Consider the following 25803-nt stretch of genomic DNA (forward strand, 5'->3'; position numbering starts at 1 on the left):
AGCTGTCAATCAGTGATCAGATGCATTAAACGGCATTGTTGAAACGATTTGTCAGTTATCTAAGGTTTGGAATTTTTTTTTAAAAAAAATATTTGAGCCGATATGGCCCAGTGGTTAGAACGCGTACATCTTAACCGAAGATTTCGGGTTTAAACCCAGACAAGCACCACTGAATTTTCATGTGCTTAATTTGTGTTTATAATTCATCTCGTTCTCGGCGGTGAAGGAAAACATCGTGAACCTGCATGTGTCTAATTTCAACGAAATTCTGCCACACGTGTATTCCACCAATTCGCATTGGAACAGCGTGGTGGAATATGCTCCAAACCTTCTCCTCAAAGGGAGAGGAGGCCTTTAGCTCAGCAATGGGAAATCTACTCTTCTAGGTAGTATTGTATGAAGTCAGTTGTTTTTTGTTAAAATTTATTATTATTATAATGTGTACTAACTTTTAAGGACTTGTTGCCCATCTGAATAGCCCAGTCCTAGGACCTACAAGTTAAATATTGGTATATATGTTACTGTAAAAGCTCGAACTATGGTAAATGTTAAGATTTTCCAGTAAAACCTAAGATTTACTGACATGAGTTGGTAAATGTAAGTATTTACTATAAAGGGACGACTTTTTCGGACTTTTACCATTCCAACCTAACTTAACATGTAAATCCTAAGATTTACCATGTGAATGATGGTAAAAGTTGGAATTCGAAAGTTTTATGGACATTTACTATTCATAATCGGTAAATATTAGGTTTTACTGGAAAATTTTAAAATTTACCGTAGTTCGACCATATAAATATGAAATTGAGTAGAGAGTTTGACTTTCGGCATCATACAACCCAAGGTGGGTTGTGTTATGAGTATATAAGATATTTAATGATTTGAACGTGTAAATTTTGCAATATCTCAGTAAATAATCGTTCCTAAGGGTTCTAGTATTACAAATTTTATACGATTCATTTTAATTGATTTAAAGATTAAATATAATAACAAAATAAATCGGTCAAGTTCGAGTGATGCAACGAATTTTAGAGTTCCGTAGTCGAATTTGTATTTATTAATAAAATAAATTTCTCGTGTACTAACTTACGAATAATAATAACTGCAGCAAATAATCTATGAAAAATTATTTCATTATTTGATGTGAAATATCGATTGGCGCACTTTGGGGGTAGAACCGACTTGTATACGGTATGCCGCCGCTTTCTAACTCTACTCCCTAATGTGTTAACACATGTACTATACTACTATACTTCGTTGCTATTAATATAATAACAAGAAATATGTATTCACTTCATTAACAAAATTATTATATATTTATTTATAATAACACTTGTTTAATTTTATTAATCTAAATGCTTCGTATCTTCTTAATTTACCTCGAAAAAAGCTCGTTAAACATGAAAATAACCTGCTCCCAATGGGATTGGTACTGTAAGAAATATATAATTTATACCTCATACTGTCAGAGATAACCCTAAATTCCTCCTAATACCTACTTGTGCTTGTAATTTTACTATACTATTTTCGTTTCTTTATTTTCTCGATGACAGTTCTAATTTGATAGTTGTAGTGTTGTGACCAAATAAGTAATGATATCGATCGCATATATTTATTATTTTAAAGATTACAGGGCGTTATAATTATTTCCTACCTTTATACTTATACCTACTTATTTTACAACAGCTTCGAAAATTTTAAATAAGTCGGCATTATCAATCAAGTATTAATACGTGTAAGTTCTTGTAATGATATGTAATATTAGTTAATAAATTCGTACAAAAGTATCCGGTAGTAGTTTTGTTTCTTACTTTTGAAAAAAAAATATCGGATCTGTTATCGTGTTACGTTTATCGATATAGCTCCATCCCTATCAGTTTCTCCGACTCTAGTATAACCTTGTACGTCTGCAAACGTCATATTTTTATAAAATAGTGCATACATAATATAATAAAAACGCTCGTTAATTTTTCACAGGAGCTGTCATCGAAAAAATAACGAAATGGAAACAATATAGTTGACTTATCCTTGAAAATATAGTTTCAAACTCAACACTAATTCATATCAATTCAGTCTACACTTATATTATAAATACTATGGTAACTCTCTTTGTCTATCCAAACCACTGAAGCGAATTTGATGAAATTTTGCATCAAGCTAACATGAACCTCAAAAAAGAACAAAGACTATTTTTCTACACACATATACATAACAAATGGTGATAACTATATGTATATAAGTAGTTAAACATCATACAGTTTCAGCACTATTCTCGAAGAATATACTCGAAGCTCACCGTAGACACCGTCGTCACCGCGATCGTGATATGTCAGGAATATGCGACATTTTCTGTATTAATTATAGCATTTAAATGACACACGCAAGTTACACACATTTGTTACGAGAGATGTACTGATACACAGATTCCTTCGATGTGAACATTAGAAGAACATTTACGCCACTGGAATTAAAAGTCGTAATTCCGATTTAAGTTGGATTTATTGCTTCGAGTGAGAATAGTTTTGACTAGGTCATAAATCGAGTAGAGCATGCCTCTACATTAGACATTAAATTAAATTCTAATTTAAATTACTTTATCTAACGTAACTCGCTACATAATAACACTCGGCTGTCAATATTTAATATTTGAGAAACGAAATGACTTACAGAATAGCGCTGCTGTAGTTCTCAGTTGTTACTAGCTATCGGTTTAAAGTTTAAAAGATAAACCTAAGTTAAATGTCATCGCGTTTCTGAATGATTATTCACTAGCGTCTAGTAATTATGACAAAAAAATATTTAGTTCCTTAATGTGCTGAAAAACAAAGTCTGTAATTTATATTATGTATTAAAATAAAAAAATAAAAAAAAAATGTAAATAAAACAAGTCCAAAAACAGTAAAAGTCATAAATCAACAAAAACTTATTATTTATTAGCGGCTGTATTAATATGTCTCTTATGTATTTATTAAGACAATTAATTAAAAAAAAATTCTAATTATATTTTATGATTGTCTATAAACAGTTAAGTTAACCTAAGTTTAAAAGGAAATTATCTTGCATTGCGTTACCGTCAGCGCTAATACTTATTTAGATAAAACGAAGATAATAATTCAGAAACCAGGAATAGTTAATTTTATTTAAATAAAAGGTGAAATTAACTTGCAGGACCAGTTTACTTAGAGCTTTATTCAAGTCCGTCTGGGTAGGTATCACACACTCATTCATGATACATTCTACCGCTAAACAGCAATACTTAGAGTTCTTGTGTTGAGGTTTGAAGGATGAAGGAGCAAGTGTAACTACAGGCACAAGGGATCTTCGCTTCCAAGTTTAGTGACACATTTTTCATTGTAAAGAATGGTTAATATTTCTTACAGCAATAATAATAACACTTACCATTAGGTCAATATGGTCGTCCGCCCCAATAAATAATATAAAATAAAAAAAGGAAGGTTTACATCTAATTGTATTCTGCCACATAAAGAGTAGCTATCAAAATTAATATTTTTTTTTTATTTTGATCAAAAATATATGTACGGAACCAAAAGAAAGTTAGTGTATTTAATAATATTTAGGTAAAGGGCGAAACGTAGGCCGATAATAACGACTTAGATTGAAGCAGCGGCTCTCAAACTTATATTGAGATTTATTCTTGTTATTAAATATATTTTATAGCTAGCTGGATAACCTTGAAGTTTAGATACAGTAACAAAACTCACTCTCACTCTTTATAGCTCAACACTCCATATAGAACAGCAGGTCTGATCATGGTCAGAATAATATAAATCTTGAAAGAAATATTGACAATCATTATATAGACACGAGGAGGAAAGGTAATATATAACACCTTCTTTCCGACTTCGCAAAGTTAATTCATCCTTTTTGAGGCATGGTATTCGTTTCTGTAGTAAGATTCTTCTATAGCTATTTTTGACTTTTCATGTCAAAAAAACATTGGTAAATAAAGCTTATTACTCAATACAGGATTATAATAATGATAAAAATGAATGGACTTAGTATTTATTGATTTCTAGGCAGAATATATGTAAATTTAAATGTACGTGATTGACATATTCTGTAATTTGACTGGCGGATAAGAGTGAATATTGAGTTCCTTGACAGTTTTTTTACTCTTGTAGGAATAAAGGCAGCGAAAATAAAACAAATGACATTTAAAATAGATTTTATAAAGTTGCGATATATCAATACATTAATATTATAACATTAAAATTCAGGCTACAAAACAGCGTATCGTGTTAAATCGGTTTCCATCATATCACGAATGAGATACAAAGTGAGTTATTAAAAAAAGCATTGATAGTAAATATAACGATTGAGTTTGAGAATGGAAGCAGTATTCGGCTGATCCGCCCCTCCCTCTCAACTCCTCTCTCTCAAAAAATATATTTTCAGAACCCTTCTATAGAGTGTCTCGATGATGGTCCATGGGCTTGATCAGCGTCCACGAGTCCAACATCTGCACTCTAGATTAAGATGAGAACACGTTCACAAGATCACGTGATATTATAAACTGCCAAGTTTTGACATACATAAAACTGGGTTACATAAACTTTGAGAACCACTGGTAAAGAAGATTCAATTAAAAATTATTCACGGCTATAAAAAATGTTACTCAAACATTAATAATTAGCATTTTTATTAGAATCGTCCATAATTACACACTCTGTACACCATATGGAGACGTTCAATTCGATTCCCGTTTTGCGACAAATAATTATTATGTCAAATAAAATTATTGATTCTGAGAAGACCCGCCATATTTAAGATAACTTTCTGGTTGAAAATAAAACCGTAGGTAGGCATAAAAAATACCATAATAAATTACCTAAATACGACTTGGGATCCTTTAAGAAAAGAGCCTACACATTTCTTAAAGACCGACAACGTACCTGCGAGCTTCGTGTGTTGCACATGTCCAAGGGCGGTGGAAGTCACCATGAAGTAGGGGGGTATGTGAGATTCAACGCGCCAACTGCACCGGTATACCTACTTTCAAGCCAGCGATACCTGGTAAACTTAAAGGGGTATATATATATATATATATATATATTATTTCTTTGATTGGAATAGACTAAGAGCAGTTTCCCCTTAGCTTCATTATAGTATGCCCAAGGGGTATCTTTTCAGCGTTGATTTAATACTTTTGGACATAACCGAATATAATATATCGTTGTAAATTCATCGTAAATATATATAAAAATATAATAATTGAATCAAAATAATACAAGGCATATACGAACAAAAAAAAATCCTACCAAAAAAAAAAGTGTAGTATCGTTAGAATTAAGTAATTTTCGCTTTATATTATTTATTAAATTACAGATTCCGTGTTAATAAACACTATAAAAAAAATTTAGTTTCAATAACATTATTTAAAACCGTATTAAATAGAAAGAGACAAGGAGAAAATGAAAGAGAGGTCGCTAGGAGTATAACGCTTTTTCTTTACGTGAAAATTTCAGCCAGTTCAGTCTACTGTAAGCTACGTAAGAGTTGTTTCTTTTTTTATAACGATATTGTAGCATCAGCAATGAAGTACATACCATCTGCGTCACAAGAGACTAGAGCGCCGGCAGAGAGGCGCATTATAATAAATAAATAAATATTGGACAACATCACATACATTACTCTGATCCCAACGTAAGTAGCTAAAGCACTTGTGTTATGGAAAATCAAAAGTAACGACGGCACCACAAACAGCCAAACCCAAGGCAACATAGGAAACCAATGAAATTTTCTACATCGATTCGGCCGGGAATCGAACCCGGGACCTCGGAGAGGCGTACCCATGAAAACCGGTGTACTCACTACTCGACCACGGAGGTCGTCAGATCATTACGACATAAGGGAGCATCACGCCGTTTGCACTTTGCTGCGGAATAAAAATCGGTCGGTCGAAGGCGAACTAAAAAATAATACTATCAAAAACATTACGACAAGATACCTTCTCAATAATAGTAATAATATGTTACTCGTTGTATAACATATATGATAGCGATAACAAATTTCAACGGCGCAACGCTCATAACTCAGAGAGCAAGTAAAACACGGGATTGCCGTCCGATCGGAGAGAACATCCAGTCTCTAATAGGCGCAAGCCCGTCTGGGTACAATGAGACATTCTAGCAGAGCAGGCAGAGTAGCCATGAGTAACAACAGAATTATGTCCTCTGTATTCCATATCGTCCATCTAAAAAGAGAGACAAAAGACTTATAGTTACTCTTAATTTAATTTAGGTTAAGTTTTATTATTTTAATTTTAATGTATGTTTTGTGTATCTTATGGGTTTGAAATTGGAATAAAGAATATTTATTATTTATTATTATTTAATTAATGTAACAGGCAGGTAACATCTCGATCTCTAGATGTCCGTCAATGGACCCAAACTAGAGATACAATCTTCTTAAAACCCCGTATATTTTATTATATATTATATTATGAGATCAAAGTGATTGTATTTAACTATATAATTAACGAACTGGAGTGTAATTAACCCAGATAAATATGAATTATACATTATCGTAGACACGAATTACATTATGTAATTAAGTACATTATGTAACTAACATGTGATTTCGCTTATATTAAGGTTATATAGAGTTGTTCTTTGGGAATATTTATAGATATGGAATAGAATATGATATAATTTTTAAGTCTGTGCGAACGAACTCGAAACTCACCGCATTGTCACGTCAGAATATGCGAACATGACTATAATAATGATATCATTATAAGGATTTACGCGTCGGATTAGTGTAGCGAGTCGGTTTTCAATGTTTGACGAGTGACGTACTAAGAGATTTCTTACAGATTAGCATGGATTTTCTTTAATATTTTCTATTTACATCTGCGTTTTGTTGCTTAAGCTTTATTTTCTTTTTTATACATTTGTTTTTCCATATAATAATAAAGCTCATTAAACATTTTTAAGTACAGGTATTTTTTTCTAGATCTTTGACGTTACTGGAGGCCTGACTTTAAAATACATCGTTTGCGCGGTTACCCTTGAGCAACTGCCTGGGTAGATGGGATACCCAGACATGCTCAATCCAGTCGAAAGGAACTCTTCTATTGCGGTACAAAATTCAACAGTTGTACAATGTCTTATTTCAAACAGCATGCCCAGTGCGTGTTTTACAAGATAACTTTTATAACTTCACCATCGCGTGAACGTAAATTTTACATTCTCAAAATTGCCGCCTGCGCACGCTACTAGAAACAAACAATCGTAGTTTAAAGTCAATGTTCGATGCTCGTTAACGGCAAAGTAAAAAAATTATAACCATAATTACGGTATGATATCATTATAAATTTGCGAAAAAATAGCGTTATGATAACGGCGAATTTGTAAACGGAAATTTAAAAGTAAAATTAAAGTTGAAATAAGTAGTTAAGTGATATTGTATTGTATTACAAATAAATATATATTAATCAAGAACTGTCTGTACAATATAGCTGAGCTATCAGCAAATCACGTGGAATACATCAATCTAAGGTTATCGAAGCGAAAAGTTTGCCCAAGAGACTGGGATGGAGCAGCAGTGGGTTATTCCTTACAAGTAGCGAAACCTAGAGGAAGACGGAAATATGATGTTATAATTGTTTCCAAGTTCTGTCACTAGACGGCGCTGTTTCAATAAAATACAAATCACAGTAAACGTCAACTCTATCGAATTAGTAATTAAACTCGCACTAAACTCATTGATGAATGGTATAGTATAGTAATAAAAAAATGATTTATATATAAAGATACGAAAAGAAACAATTTATCTTTACAACTTTATTAAAAAAAAGTCTAGTTTTAATTAATTTATAATGAATGCTTCGAGATAAAGACGGAAAATTAAAATTTTATTTCATTTAACCCTCACGCTACTGTGGTAGACATAAATTATATTAAATTCTAAATTTCCATTAGCAAACTAGCATCACAGTTGTTTTTCTATCACATGTTTATTTAACTTAAAAAAAAGTATATAAATATTAATAAATACTAATATTATCGATAGATCTATTCTAAATATACAAATATGTGTACTTTTAATGTTATTTATATACTAGCGACCCGCCCCGGCTTCGCACGGGTGCAATGTGGGTAATCCCTAAGAGATAGACATATACCATCGCGGACTTTTTTGAAGACCGTTTTAAGGTGTACAATTCCGTAGTACATTATTTTGATCTATCTAGTAGGGTTCAGCCAGCGTTTACAATGTAAGCGCAAAAAATGTATAAATTTACGACATCACATTAGAAACACTTAAAATTATCAGTGTTACTTAACTATATTGTCTATGTATTATATACAAAAACCTTCCTCTCGAATCACTATATAAAATCCGTTGCGTAGTTTTAAAGATTTAAGCGTACAAAGGGACATAGGGACAGAGAAATCGACTTTGTTTTATACTATGTAAAGAAGATTGTCAATGTCGCTAGCTTATTATGAACGCTTTTTAACATATGTGTTTATCAACTAGTTTCATTTTACAACTTTACTTATCTGTATTCCTACACAATAGCGATGCTGGTTTTACTCTGATAATACAAATAATGATAACGATTACTTCAGAATATTACAAATCAAGTGTCACAAAGTTTATTCTTCGGTAGAGAGAGTATATATGACATACGTATATGATTTAAATCTTCATATAAACGGATATAAAATAATAATTTATCAATATTATATAATGCATACTATAAATAAAAATATCAATTTATTAATTGGTTTGGAATTTATGAGATATTAAGTATGTATGGGGTACTTTCGACCCGCTACAGTTTCCGACGGGTTTAATATAATATCTCAAAGAATGTAGAAGATAACTCTAATGAGCAATAATAATTATGAAATAATAATTATTATAAATACTTCATTACGTCGGATGCTCACGATTACTGTCTGAATATAATTATATTAATTAATCTGATATTTATTACTGTGTGTATTGAACACACAGCTGTATATTATATCTAGTAAGTTAAAATTAAATACGCAAATAATCACTCGAAATGCAAATTAAACATGCAGAAATGAAATTAAAAAAAAACTACTTAAAATGATACATTAAAAACTTGTAAATTTCCCACTGCTGGGCTAAGGCCTCCTCTCCTTTTGAGGAGAAGGTTTGAAGCATATTCCATCACGCTGCTCCAATGCGGGTTGATGGAATACGCATGTGGCAGAATTTCGTTGAAATTAGACAGATGTTTCCTCACGATGTTTTCATTCACCGCCGAGCATGAGATTAATTATAAACACAAATTATGCACATGAAAATTCAATGGTACTTGCCTGAGTTTGAAGCCGAAATAAACGGTTAAGATGCACGCATTCTAGCCACTGGGCCATTTCGGCTCTACTTAAAATGATACGCTTTAATGTATATAGACTTTAAAGGTTACAAGTGACTCGGCGCGGTTAGAATAAGGCTCTATTGTATATTCCAATCGAAGTAATAAAAATAAACACACCTTAGTAAACAGTGAACACATCACTAACAGTCAAAATACCAAAATCTGAATATTCTTTATTGAAGTAGACTCATAAAGGCACTTCTGAAACGTCATGTAACAGTTTTGAATTATTTGTAAACCTGCCACCGTTTCGATAAGTAGATTTTGCCGAGAATGACCGGCAAGAAACTCAGTAGCTACACTTTTCCATAATTTTAATTGCGTAGTATGTCAGTAAAGTACCATAATTTTTTTATATATCCTCGCTTTAAATCAATAAATATACTAAGTGTACGCTTTTTTATCTTTTTTTTTTGTATTGAGTAATGATTCAGTTCAGTCATTGATTATTATGTCTTTATTTATAGTAAAAACTTTTCCAATTAAATACTTATACCCATTTTAATTTTACTTGCAAACTTTCGATAACAGCTCCGTCAAAGATTTTAAATTAACATGGTTATTTTTCAGTCGCGAGTATCTGAGCATTATCAAACTAGATCCAATGGTTCGGTTCCGCTTCCAGAAGATGTTCCACGATGGCTGATTTCTTGGTATCATTGTTTTTTACCGCCTTGATATGTTCGCTAATACGACAAGATACCGTACGCTTTGTCTATCCAAGATATAGATTTTGTAAACAACGGGTTTTCCAGGGGAAAGCTATCTTTAGGTGAACGCAACATTTGCCCTATCTTCTTGAAAGGAGTGAAGATAGTCTTCACAACAAGACATTCGTAGATAATGTCGAAATATCGAGCTCCACCAAATAAAAATAAAAAGCATGATAAATATCCCGTTTTAAATAATTATAGCTGCGTCAAAGTTTAAAACGCATTTTTTTCGCAAATCCATAAAGAATATCATAGCATTATTCAACCTGTCGACCAATGATATCGCGTCAATCGATGTCAAATGTTATTTATTGACGTTTGTTTTAAAAACTAAAATCTACTATGACATGACTAACATTTGACAATCAAAATTTACTTTATTCAAGTAGGCTCTTAGAAGCACTTTTCAATCGTTATTTTACAAGGTAAATTTTAATATCCAGACCAGTTCGCAATGTTGATTGTACCGACTGGAATCTCGGTAATTACTCTTTTTCAAACAAAAACAATTTGTAATAATCACATACAATTATATTTATATATCCTGTATGACCTTCAATGCAGCAGAGCATCAAAATTCGTTACGTAGTTTTAAACATCTAATCATAGGGACAGACAGACAGGGAGCGACTTTGTTTTATACTATGTAGTGATTATAATGTACTTATTAACCAACTAACCAACAATACGCACTATAAAATAAAGAACAATTTAAGAATACAAACATTCTTTCAAACGGATATTTCATTGTAAAAAATAAACGAAAAAAAATATATAAGCGAAATGATAACCACCTCCTTTTTGTAGTCCGTTAAAAATTCTACAAAATAAATGTTAAACATGATTGACAGCTCGTAAGTTGCGATTAAATTATTAATAAATTGATTGATACGACGCATGCGACTAATTGATATAAAATTTATGATGAACTAGACGACGTCTGTTTACAAGTATTTTATGAATAAAATGATTTAACGGACATTTTACTGATAGTTAAATGTAATAAAAGTCGTAAGTTCAACTCTGGAATATTGTACCCACAAATTATGAGCTTAGTTTGAATGGAAAAGGAAAAATATAGTGACAAATGTCACCGGGGGTTTCACTAGTTCTTCCAATAAGTAGACGGAGAGAGTACAGCTGGTTTTTTAGTGGGTATACCGGTATACCGGGGCGCAGTGACCGTCCAGGGTACTGGCGAGTCCCACATAACCCTCCCCCTCCCACAAACACTTCCACGTAGGGGAAAAGCGTAATGAGTTTTTCAGCAAGATCAAAAAAAAAAGTTATTTTAATGGTGAGTTAGCCAGTGAGTGGAATTAAGAGATATAAGGGATAACATATTAAGCGGTTGCCAGTATATATGCAAGAAATGTTAAGAGTTGTGTCTAATTTCAACGAAATTCTGCCACATGTGTATTCCGCCAACCCGCATTGGAGCAGCGTGGTGGAATATGCTCCTGCCACCAGCCCTCCTGTCACCAGTGGAGGCAATAAGGCGAGATGTTATACTATTGATGAAGCTTTTTGCACCATTACTCCAAGGGCCAAGTGTTTCGATAGCAAATGGGACAAAAAAGAAATTTGACGTAAGACACGATTATTTAGGTCCTTTTTTTGCTTCAAACAATATGAACATAATTATAAGATATATAACAATATGCAGACACATAAAACTACTGACCTCAATCTAATACTAGAATTATATCACGGAATAATATTTACCTACTTTGTGGTAGGGCTCTGTGCAAACCCGTCTGGAACACACTTATCACATATTTTAACGCAAAGCAGCAATACTTAGTATCGCTCCGTTCCGGTTTTATCGGTCAGTGAGCCAGTGTAACAGTTCCATATGCGAGTGTAACATTTACGATATAAGGAATGGTTTAATTTTTTGTACGTTAACACTTAAATTTTATTTTCGAAGTGACCCAGGGACTGAAACAAGTGAATCTTAACTGATGCGTGCAGGTTCAAACCCGGCTCAGCATCGCATAGATTTCGTGTGCTTAATTTGTGTTTACAATTCACCTCGTGCTCGGCGGTGAGGAAATACACCGCTTGCACACAAACGACGGTTGTTTTTTTTGTAACAGATGCATTTTTAAAGCTTCATAGGATCCTATTGTTAAATGAGTATCACATTTTCTAACAAAAATCGATAATCTATAATACTTTTCCGTACACACATAACATTACAGAATGTGTATTGAGAGGCAAGAGTTTAGCAACAGTGATACACTTAAAGTGTGTCACTTTATACCCCAAAGGTAGTCAAATAGATAAATAAAAAAATTAAAGATTAAGTAAATAAAAAATAACAAAAAACCGACTACAAATTATACATAGAGAAAATAGATGTATTCACCCTTATGTTGTTTTTTTTTTTATTTAAGTCGGACAAAACGGGAAGTACATACTCCTAAAAACAAATTTTTTCCTAATCGTTTCTTAAGTAACGCAGTTCCTATACTATATATAACAATTTATGTCTATATACAAATTTTAGATTGAAGAAAAAATATATAAAGAAAAATCTTTTTTCCGCCTAGGGAAATTGAAATTCTCGGCTTTTCTCAACTACAATTTGCATGTGCTATACATATAAACCTTGGAATCCCTCTGTTTAATGAAAAGCGCATTAAAATCCGTTACGTAGCTTAAAAGATCTAAGCGTACAGACAGCGGGAAGCGACTTTATTTTATACTATGTAGAAAAAACCACGTAGTATGCGTTTGTTTTTTTTTAAATTACTGACTAAGATATACATACATAGAGCCGCAATAAAAATAAAAACTGTCTTATAAATTAAATTAAAATAAAAGCCGGTATTAATTGTGTTATTTTATTAATTATGACTTACTTTTTCTCTAATTTACTTTAATTAAAAATACATTATCTCATTGTGTCATTTCGTGATGGAAGGGCTTAATATTCGCTTAGAGAATGATAATTGCAATTCGATGGGGAAATGTTAGCATTCTTGCCACCATTCTACGCAGTCATGATTTATACTATTTAAATTGCTTTTTTTTTAACTGTAAAATAAACTGTCATAATTTAGCGGAAATGAAACTATGACAGAGATGACCCCATTATGAATGTCATCCAGACTCGTCTGAGAATCCAGAATTTCACAAAGACACAGAACACACACAGAACTGGGCTAAAATGAAATTTCATATTTAATTATTTTAATAGAAATTTTATAAAAAAACACGTAACTTGCAGTAACTATCTCAAAAATAAATCAAATCGAAACAAATTATTTATTTTTCTATTTAATAAAAAAACTCTTTTTTTGTTTGTTTTCTCTTTTTCCGGGAAGAAGAATAACTACGGCGGAAAATTTTAACAATTCATCGATTGCAATATAAACGAAATACTTATTTTTAATGCTTAACAAATTGTATTATTTATATGAACAACACATTTAATTACAATTATTGCAAACAATAAGGAAAAAATCCGCCTATTAATGTTACATAAAAATAAATTATTCAATTATAAAACCACTTAAATTAACGGCCTTTTGACGCAGCGATTAATCTAACACAAATTTGCAAGAACTATTGTACCTTCATTGCCCACTGAAGAATAGCGATTTTCGTTTGTTTCGTGTTTCAGATTCGTAACAAATCTTTAAAAGAATCACCGTAGATTGTATTAGAGAGATCTTTATTATCTATTAGTTATATATACATAAAAAATATTCTCTAATCAATTATATTTTAAATCTCAAAATTATACATTAAACCTTCTTAGAGGCATCGTGATCTAAGTTAATCTATTAAAAAAAAAAACTTCCGGAAGAATTCCCCTCTATACGCATCCTTGTCTCGTCAGGAATATTATATAAGGTGGTTGCCTTTCACGCAGTTCAGTTGTACGTTACACGTTGTTACACGCGTGTGTGTGTTGTGTTTGTGTTACGGATTAAAATAAAGGTGATTCTTTTTACTTATTGTTATTTAGTGTTGCCAATATCAGCAACTTGGTATGTGTAACGGAAAACGTTGATGTATTCGTGAACTATCGCGATTATTTTAAACGTAACAGTTTTTATGAATGAATAACTATTTATTTTATTATTTTCAAAATATTTTCCAAAGCATTATTAATGGATATAATTTTTTTTTTTTGAGCTAAATACCCTTGAATCCAGACAAGCTATTCTAAAAGCAGTTAATAGAGAGAATAATGTTTTTGCGCTTGTAATATATGTTAATTTTCATCGACTTTATTCAAATGAGACGTCAATTTGTTGTAACCGTTTTAATGGTGTAAATGAATTCCTTAAACGGAACGTCGGCAAGATAAAAGACATCGTACATAAGATTTTTTAATTCAACTTTGCAGATAATATTATTTTACAATTTTCAATTAACTTGTTTATGCACGACAATTTCACATGGTAGGACTTCGTTTATTTAAAACCAAACTAAACTAAGACGAAACAATAATGTCTTTGTAATACGCAAGAAACAGTTCAAATTTTCCCACATAATTCTTTAACAGATAACGTATTAAACACGAACCTACGATATTGCAACTCATTTTACAAATTAAAAAAAAAACCTTGTAATATTACAGATTAAAGATGACATTTTTGTAACTGTCACTTTCAACGTTCATCCTAATCAAAAGTAAATAATATTAAAACTATGTATTTTTTTATTGATGATATCAATACTTGCCAAAATAACGAACTTTCGCGATCAAAGATAAAATTTGACGGTAAAGAACAATTCACGGTGCCATTTTTATTTGCAACAAATTACGCGGGAAAACTTGCCGGTTACACTTAGCGTATTAATTAAAATAATTTAATCTTATATATATATTATTAAATATTTTGCTATAAACTATGCGTTTTATACATTTTATAGCGTAGATTATAGGTGGTCTTGGCATTCGGGTATATTTGAGCGTAGATAATTAATACTTACTTATAATTTACAAATAATAATTGTATTACAGATAAAATATATTAAACGTCAAAGTTATTAAACAATAATCAATAAAGCTCTTACTTTTAAATCGTCATGTGATAAGATTAACAATTTTTAGTTGCAAGCTACTATAGAGTTAGACTGTTTTATCAAATAAAATTAATTACACATATATTCATTATATAGAATTTATATCTTATTGATGGCCTATGGCCGAGATGGCCCAGTGGTTAGAACGCGTGCATCTTTACCGATGATTTCGGGTTCAAGCCCAGGCAGGCACCACTGAATTTTCATGTGCTTAATTTGTGTTTACAATTCATCTCGTGCTCGGCGGTGAAGGAAAACATCGTGAGGAAACCAGCATGTGTCTAATTTGACAACGCCAACCCGCATTGGAGCAGCGTGGTGGAATATGCTCCAAACCTTCTCCTCAAAGGGAGAGGAGAAGGTTTGCTGCTAATGCTATATCTTATTACAAATAATGATCATATATTTTGATTAATATTATATTTAATTTTGTTCGCTTGTTTTTTATAAAGACAATTTGATTTGATATCCCCCAGGAAAGTATTACAGACTTTAATTATTATTTTTTTGTTATTTATTGGCAAATGTTAAAATGTTTACAGGCCTTAATTAATTCTAATTCTTACATATTTTCTTAAATATACAAAATTATCAGTTATATTGTTTCCTTGGACTCACGTAACTCTATTTAACGAATTTCGTGCATCACGATCAGACGGAGAAGTCGAAAATTATTCTACGAGTCAATTTAATTCTAAATTTAAAATATACATTGTTCAAGTATCCTCTAACTTCGTACATAAGTATGTAATTGAAATAGATTTATTACACATGAACATTCATTGAAGTCACGTAGTGGAATTTAAACCTCCCATCTTGAAAGGTGACAAATCAAATAAAATCAAAAATCATGTTCCTAAGAATATCCATGTTGCGAACATTTACTCTTACTTACATTTTTTTTTTGTTACTAACTTGTAAACTAATTAAAATAAGCAATGTAACAGTCTGAAAAAGTTCCACAGATAGGCTAATACCTCCCCCTCTGAGGAGAAGGTTTGGAATTCCTCCTCGCTGTTCCAATACGGGTTGATGTGTTCACATGTATTCGAAGTTTATCTCAAATCGAAATATCATTAACGCATATTAAAAAATCAATTAGTCATATAAAAGAAGAAAATGGGCTTGAAGTTTTTTGTTTTTGTAAATTGATATAGTGATATTTTTGTAATAAAATTACACAGATATGTTTAACTTTGCCGATTTCTAAATTAAAATCATTTGTAAATAATAAAGAGACCATATTATTCAATACAAGATTATATAGATGATAAAAAATCGTGGAGTTAATACTTGTTGACTTCAAGGCAGGATATACATAATTGTATTTCACTAACATAACTTTGTGTATTAAATGTTGAAAAAGAGTAACTACCGAGTTTCTTGACGCTTCTTCTTCGGTAGAATCTACATTCCAAACCGGTGGTAGCTTCACTTAATGTAGTTTGTGAAATGACGATTCAAAAGTGCTTGTAAAAGCCTACTTGAATAAAATATATTTTGATTTTGTTAAGGGCTAAATCGGAATTGTATTTTTCAATGAAACTATTTTTAGACTGATGTAATCAAATTTATAAAGAACTGATAAAAAATCGCCTTAAGTAAATAACAATGAAAAATTACGTTTCTTATTGAACCTATGGTAATTTTACACGAGTCTAATTTTAATGGAGAGTACACAAGTTGTCGCCACTAACTACCTTCAAAAGCACTTACAAATACCTTTCACACTATACCTAAACTAGTTTAAGCCTACATTCGCATAGTCCTCATACCTCTAAACAGCCTCGACTTTTCAAATATCACCGCGTTATTGTGTAACACACAAACACATTCATGATCTAAAATCTTCAGTTCAATTGATCCAACCTATGCTAAGTATTCGCCCTTGAAGATTTGCAGATGGCAATCACTATGAATAAATTTGTAGGCTGTCCTCGCTGTGATTTATTTATGAGGGACCAGGATGTGACATTATTATATGAAAGGGCATAATATAATTATCCATCCAGTGACAGACCTCAGCTGCTTGTCGCTAGAATATGCATTTACGCGTCCCTTCCACAAACACAGTTTATGTGGGGCTTTGAAATGTAGGTGTACAATACCTAAAGGAAATAGCGACACTTTTTTAATCCTTATATTAATAGCTTAAGCCGATTTTTGTCCCAGTCATTATGGGAAAATAAAAAAAAGCTGCATATAAAAAAATGGTTATGATCAAATGTTTCACATCTGCCACCTATATTTATACACTTGCACACATAAAGTAACATGGGGAACCTTTTTAGTTTTGTTGAGTCGTTAAAAAATCATTTATTTATTTAAACTGTAAAACTATAACTGTACCTAAAAATATTGTTAAGGGGATGACTTTATCAAAGCCGTTTTTTTCTTCAAATGACACATCGATAATAACATAAAAATAATTAAATTATTTTCCTTAAATTAAATACAATATATTTTTAAAGCTATATTTCAAGCAATACAAGAGTGTATTGAATGTAAACTCGTCTTAAGATGTGAATTTACGTGAAGTTTCCTTTACGTTTCTTACTTTTTTCTTAGTAATCTCTACCGGAAAACTTATTTTTTTTATATGATAGAAAAAAAAACTATAAAAAATAATAGAAATTAATATTCAAAGTATTAACCGTTATCATCGTTATTAGCTTTTTTTCTCTAAGCTATATATCGAATTTATTTTATTTACATCGAAATATTAAGTAATACAATGCTAAGGGAACCTTCAGCTTAAAGTTTTTACTATCATTTTTTTTATGTATTGTAAAGTTTTTTTTTTATGTAATCGATATGCGAAAATCGCGATTCAATCCCTCTGTTTCTTAATAAACCAGTGCAGGACGTGACGTTTACTAAACGGCCCTATGACATTTTCCGCTTATAAAGGATTCCAGGATTTCCAAGGATACCCGTTAACACTAAATCATTTTTATAATCGTAAAATTTCGAATAGATGCGTTGATCTAAAAAAAATATTGCATTGACGTTAACTTCGTTTGCAATTCTCGTTAATGGCGCAACAAAACACACTATAAAACTAAGTACACGTAATAATGTTTTGTCCCGTGTCTGTAGCTACGTTGGCTCACTCACCCTTCTAACCAGAATACAACACTTATTGATGTTTGGCGGTAGAATGTGATTAGCAGGTGGTACCTAGGCGGGTTCGCACTAACTACCACCAAATAAACGTATATAGAACTAAAATAAAAATAGAACCTATTCGATTAACTGAAAAAATTAAAACTTTGAACTTATATAATTCAATTTTTTTCTTAAATATTTTGTAAATATTACGCGTCTTCTAAAGTAAAACGATGTTGTTCAATATGTCTAGTCTCCAGCGTTCGCAATTGTACGGCGTGGGATTATTTCGCAACGGCCGTTCTGTGTTCTTTGTTTACGTGATGGAGTGCAGAATAAACTAAGGTTAAGGTTTGTGGGATTATATATACTATATTTGCTTAGAGTATTTCAAGTTAATATTCCACGGCTAAGCAATTATCCTCTTAAAAAGATTTAGAAGTAATTCTAATACCCTTTCCAGTGTGGTGGACAGATAGCTGACAAAACTTTATCTTACACATACTTAAGAAACGAAAAGTTCAAAGCAAAAAGCAAAGTACGAGATTATTAATAATGAAATATAAATCAATAAACAGAGAGATTTCAGAGGAAGGCTGATATGTATAATACCTACATGCATATTATAGTTGAGAAAAGCCGAGAATTTCAACTTTCCTAGCCGGAAAAAATAAACAGAAAATTTTCATGATATGTTTTTTCTTCAATATAAAAGTTGTATATAGATATATTTGTACTCGTGTGAAGCCGATACGGATAGCTTATTACATAAAATATAACCATATGAATTAGTTGCCTGGATAGACTCGCAGAGGTTGGGTAAAAAATATGTATATATTATACATGAAAGAGCTTGGAAAACCCTACATGTATAAGTTTTCATCACTATATTAAATATTAAATTTACAAATATTTATCTCGGTATTATCAAAATTTCTCGATAAGTAACACTATATACTTAACTTTATAATTTTAATCATTTTAGTCGTTAGCTTATTTGTTACTATAAATTTATCGTTTATTTTTTTGCCAGGAGTCATCCTCAAAATGTGTGAACGTTACACAATATCAATATCGTTTGAGCTTAATAAAAGTCAAAACAACAAAAATATAACATACCTAATTATTTAGCACTCATTTGAATTTATTCTAACACTTTAATATTGCTTGTATATATCTAGTTTGTATTCAAATGCAAGCCGCAGGCAGAACGCTAGCTTATTAAAATAGAATTTTAACTAGTAATCAGTGAATTTAATGAGTGCACAAATCGACTGTTCTGTTTTTATTGGATTTAAGTAAACAGCATGCGTCAGTAAAGCGCATTCAAATAGCTCGCGCTTAGCTCAAGTCTTGGATTGCGACATGTTTGTGGTTAAACAATGGTGCATGCTTTAATATACTCAATACTAATCCGTTATCCAGACGAATATTCCTAATCTATTCGTAGTCTTAACTACAGCCGTACTATTTTAACGAGCTGTCTGCTCTACGACTCTCATAAGTATATGAAAACGGCTCCGACAAAAAAATATGTTCCTAATTAAAAGTAAGTTACATATCTGTATGTAACATAATTATTTTACCGATACTTAGAGTAACTTGACAATCTACGCAAGATGTAGGTACTATCGTGTTTAAAGTCTCACACAGTGCGGTGTATGATAATTCAATGCGTAGTAATGTTATCGGACACACTGTTAACGTGTTTTTAACGTAACGCGTTAATCACACAGCGTAAATAACGGAGCAATCACGTTAAAAGAGGATTTTAACGCGTTTTAACAAGGGATATAACGTCTGAGATCCCGCGCCTTGGCGACAATGTATGCCCATATAGATTTGGCTTATAAAATTTTCCAGCCCACCTACCTACTGTATACAAAAAATTAATCAAAGTACTTTCTCGAGCAAGAATTCTTCTAAGTATCGAGATACTAGCTCCTCGTCCCGGCTTCACTCGTCTAAGTTACAAATTCTGTCATAAATAATTTTTAATTAAAGGAATCATTAAGGTATAAATTTAAAGAAATTAAGATATTGACTGTTGCTTCTCAATGTATATTCTGTAATGTTCTGTATGTACGGAAAAATATTAATGTTTTTATGAGAAAATGTGATTCTCATAACATTGGTACGAGGAACAAACACAATCTTGTTACTCCTGTTACTCGACTGCATAGAGTCAGTAACTCTTTTGTGGGGCAATGTATACGCTTCTACAACAGGATCCCAGAAAGCGTCCAAAATGCTTATGTTGCGAAATTTAAAAAAATTGTTAAGGAACGCTTGTGTGCGAAAGGTTACTATACAATTAGTGAGTTTATGTTTGATAGCACACCTTGGGAATGAAACGATCGCCTCCTGGCTGTTTCTATTCATATACAATTATGTATATAATTAATTTGACGAAAAAAAAAGACCCGCCGAGTTTCTTTCGCCGATTCTTCTCAGGTCAGGGTGTTTCCTTTTCCGAACCTGTGTTAGTGTTTAATTTGACCATCAATAAGAAAGTGTAATGCTTCTATATTGAATAAAGGAATTTGAGTTTGAGTTTGCTTATTTTGGTCATAGCTTGATAGTATAAAGCCTTACTCGATAAATGGCCTATCAAACACTGTTTTTTTTTTTTAAATCGGACCATTAGTTAATGGCATAGCTCGTTCAACCAAACAAACAAACTCTTGACTTTTAAAATATAAGTATAGATCGAAATATTTAAATTAACATTGAACTTAGCCTAAATTTGCTTCTATAATGCATTATTCTAAAAAATGTTCCTATTAAAAAAATAAACAAAGTCGGAATCGAACTTGCGACCTTGTCCAAACTTAAAAGCTTCATTGTATGTATACTTACAATAGCATATTAAGCTTAAGTTCAAGATCTCAGAGTGCAAGGTTTTATATAATAATAAGTATCGTTAGCCATATGGTACGGTGCACCAATGCACTGCACCAAAGGTCGTAAGTTCAATATATGGTAACAATATTATCGTCGTAATTTATGACGGATGGCTAACCGGCAAATTAAACAGCTGATAGTATGTTGCCTTCCGCCCATAGACAGTAGCGCCATATGATATTTTGACCATTTCTGTCATAACAATGCGCCACCGTCTTGGAAACTGAGATGTTACGTTCCTTGTACCTGTAATTAAACTGGCTCACTCACCATTCAAACACAAACACAACTATACTAATTATTTCTGCTGGGTGGTAGAAATTATTATGACGAGTGGACGGTACCTGCTGCATTATGTATCCTAATAAAAAAGTAAAAATGATGAAAATTATAAAGGTGGCGTGTTCGATAGCTTTGATCTCACCTTGTGCGTAAAAGAAAACAATACGCGTATATCAGCATTTTTTGTTGAAAGTCTAGTAAAATCAAAATCAAAAGTCAATAAAAAAGCGTTACTTAGCTAAACTAATATTACAAATGTGAAAGTAACTCTATCTAGTCTATGGTTCACCGCCAAAACACTGAACCGCATTTAACCGCATGAAATTCGGTATAAAGCGAGCTTGAACTCCAAGGAAAGACATAGGCTACTTTTTTTATGACTAACTGCTAACCGACCCCTAAAACACGAAGCTGAGGACGACAACCATATAAGCATTGCGTTTTTTAAATGTCAATACGTACTAATCACATTAAAAGCACAAGCTAATTCAATCATTTAAATATGCACAAAAAATCAAAGATACATTTTTTATTGTTAGTTTTCAATAAACATAAGTCTAGACTAACTAATTAAATCCTATTCATGCAAAGCGTTCTAATGCACCGACCTTACAAGATAACTGCATCACGATTCTGACATATCAAACACGCTATTACATATAACTTCAAAGGAACGACTGATATTTCACATATACCTTATCTATGTATACTAACCGACTGTGCTGTGCGGTTATCGGTATACAATTAATAAAATTATACATTTCTCTTTTACACACATGATGTTTATCCGAGTGCAAATCATCAACCCTCTGCAGAGTCTTCTTCGTGTCACTAAAAAAAAAAACTAACATAACTATGCAATGACGAACGTATTATTATCTTAATTTAATGATTTTAAAAATTGTAATAATATTTTAAAAAAAACTCTCTTGTTAATTCTGAAGTTTTTTAATGTGTCACGCATTTTAACAATCAATAAGCAAGTGTTACCCTTCTATTATGTATAAAGATAATGTCATCAATATATTATACAAACTGAACCTATATTTTATAAACTTATTTGTAGTCGTCGACTTAAAACTTAACATACTGACACTTATATATTTTTAACATTGGCAACATTAATCATCAGTGTTAGTCATAACAATAATTGGAATTAAAATATTCCAACTATATAAATTTTAATGACCCGTTAAATTCATCTTAGGCGTGAAAAAACAATAGTAGATCGGACGTGCAACAAATTACAATAAATTATAATCGAATATATAAATCCTCACTCTTATAAAATGCATTAGGCTGTATAAACATAGATCTTGGTTCCAAATACAATAAAATAAATATTACAATACTGTCATTATAAATTCAATTCACATTCGTCATTTACTTGAAAATATAAATCCACTTTTTTAAATCCATTATGTAAAGTTTTCGATTAAATACACAATTTCGACACAATTATTTAATTACTGCAAATGTCTAATAAATAATCCCACAATCATTCCCAATTAATTGAATTAAAATTATAACAAATTCGTAACAGATTATATATATAAAAAATATTTTCTAACTGATTTAAATTAATGTTTTCAATTTATGGCAGCAAGGCACAAAAGAGATCAATTTATTTTATTAATTAATTGTCAATAAAACTATCACTATAAATAAATCGTATCGTAACTTATATTATCTGTTATATTTATTGCAAAATATTGAAAGATTTTTATTTTAAACATTTTTCTTCCATCAATGATAGATTTTGGCTAAAAAGTAATCATTATATTTGTCGCGAGCTTTGTTAGATATCAACTAAAAGGCACACTAGTATGATTATAATAATATTTTTTATGATATGAAAGTGTTTTAAAATCCTTCTTTAATATGTAATATAAATTGTTAAACCCTTTGGATTTTTTTTAAAAATATTAAAGTTAAATAACGTTAAATTATTTTATTTAATTTTAACAAAATATGTAAATTATATTTGGTAGTATTCTAAATCCATCACGGATTAAACTTATCAATCCTTTGCTACTTCATGATACAAAAAAAAAAACTATTTTTATTAATAATTAACTTAATTTAAATTGCGATTACACGTAAAATAAATTTCGAACATTTTATATCCTGTAAAAAAATGTCTTTACGTTAAATATTATTTAATTATGTTATTTTAAAATATTTTTCTTTTTTCAGATCGAATCGAAGATGTCTTTCTCAATAAGAAAGGTAATTTATTCATAATACACTACTATTACTGTTTAAAATCCATGTTAAAAAACATAGATTAATAAGGCATATTACAGGAATGTATTTAAGATAAAAGTGTTTGAATTTAGTATTTGTTGACTTCAACGCAGGTTCTATATAATTTAATTGTACTTTATCAATATACTCTGTAATTAAAATGGTGGAAAAGAGTAACTATTGAGTTTCTTGCTGATTCTCCTCGATAAAATTTGCTTTCCCAACCAATGGTTGCTTTGTATTTAATTCAACACTGTAACCTAGCGATTCATTGCTTTTATGAGCCTATATGAATAAGGAAAGTTTTGATTTCCATTTTTTTTCAATCTTCTAACGCTCTGTTAGTCTTTGTAAACGTTCTCCTTAAATGGAGCGGAGGCCTTATCCCAGTAGTGGGTCAGACTGTTACTGTTTGTAAGAAGGAAAAACCTTTATTATTTATTCATAAATATTAATTTTTAAATTGGTAGGAATATGTTTTTATTGACCTAATTTTATATTCATGTTAGTTTATTTCGTTTAAGTATTTTAATTAAAACGATTTTGTAGATATGTAGTGTTTTGTTTAATAAAGAACTTTCACGAGTTCTAATATGTGGTAAAGTTTATATAAAACTACTAAACAGAATTATATACGTATATATGGAGTTAAATATTATTTAATCAATTTAAAAAGAGTGTTATTTTAATTATACGACCTATTTTTATACGTTTTTTATTGGGACTATAAAATGACTATAAAACATATAAGACTATAAAAGTCACACGTTAAAAAGTTATTTCAATAATTCGGAATAGTAAATTACTAGTAATATAGTCCTTTCTTAAGCTTTTTCAACTGTAGTTTTGGCTGTCGCTGTCGCTGATAACTTGATAGTTAGTCAGGGCAAACTTCGCATGCTTTCAATTCCAAATAAAATTGAATATTTATATCTGAACGTAATTTTATTATCAATTACATATGAAATTATAACTATTTAAAAAATAATAATAAAATTTAAATTTATATAATTTTTCATAAACATTGTGATAAAATATAAATCCCAGTCTTTTCCATATTAATCTAGCTAATTCAAGTTTCTAGAAATCTTAGTGTCGTCATACATTACATATTGCACGATGCGCTAAGTGATGTCAATCAATTTATCGACATCGATAATTCTTCATCATTAATTATACTTTCACTAAGTTGATAAAAAATTTAAAGGAAGATATTATTTATAAAAAAATAATGTTGAAATTTTATATTTTTCGGTATTAAAATTACAATCTTTTTAATTATATTGTTATTTGAACCAAAAATTTGATAATTCCTAATAATTTAATAGGAATAGTCACCAGCAAGTAAGTACAATCGCGGTTTGAAAAAAAATTAACCCAGCTTTTGCAATACCACAGTTAAAAACATAAAAGTTTTGAAACACCATAAATCATCCGAACGATATAGTCTATTATCTTAATTATAGAAAACAAAATAAAAATATTGACTTGGCGTAATCGTGAACGCAAAAATCGCGCGTGCAACGTCTAAAATCGCGCCTCTTAAGGCTTGAAGCCGATTACTCCACACTGTTAATACACACTTAATATGTAACAAAATTTTATCGGACCAATGCCTTCTTGAGGGTTAGATGCTCGTCCTCTGGAGCCTCCACAAGAAAGATATAGATCTAAAAATGTATTCTTGTGTTTTGCTCGATCTATGTTTGTGAAGATAAAATTAAAATTAAGACCTCCACTACTTTTTTGCCCCTAGGCTTCCAGATCTCTAAATCCCGTGTACGCTTCCTCGAGAAGTTTTCCATTAGATAAATATTACAAGAAAGTGCAGTTGTGCTGGCTCGGATATTAACCCACATGTTCTATCGAATGATTCGTATTTAAATACCAAACTATTATTTACATTACTTGTTATTAATACTATTTTATACCGCACATATATTTTTATTTATATAATTGTTATGACGATCGGTAAAACCATTAAACGATACAAGTATCAATATAAAAACGCTTACATTACGAAAACAGTTACATATATTGTTGCGTTAAATATCATAAATATTTTTTATAGCTCACTGTTATTTATCTTAATCTATAAAACATATCGCTGTTCTTAAA

General features: G+C 30.9%; 1 protein-coding gene across 1 annotated transcript in view; it reads left to right on the forward strand.

The window, feature by feature from the left end:
• Window positions 1-14004: 14004 nt before the first annotated feature.
• LOC125073968 (cuticle protein 7) overlaps window positions 14005-25803 on the forward strand; it is a 41049-nt gene continuing 29250 nt past the window's right edge. The window contains exons 1-2 of the mRNA XM_047685100.1: window positions 14005-14049; window positions 23635-23667. Of these exons, the coding sequence (XP_047541056.1) occupies window positions 23647-23667 (21 nt within the window). The 5' untranslated portion in view covers window positions 14005-14049; window positions 23635-23646. The remainder of the gene's footprint in view (window positions 14050-23634; window positions 23668-25803) is intronic.

Source organism: Vanessa atalanta, chromosome 26 (genome assembly GCF_905147765.1).
Source record: "Vanessa atalanta chromosome 26, ilVanAtal1.2, whole genome shotgun sequence".
In the NCBI taxonomy this organism is placed as follows: Eukaryota; Metazoa; Arthropoda; class Insecta; order Lepidoptera; family Nymphalidae; genus Vanessa; species Vanessa atalanta.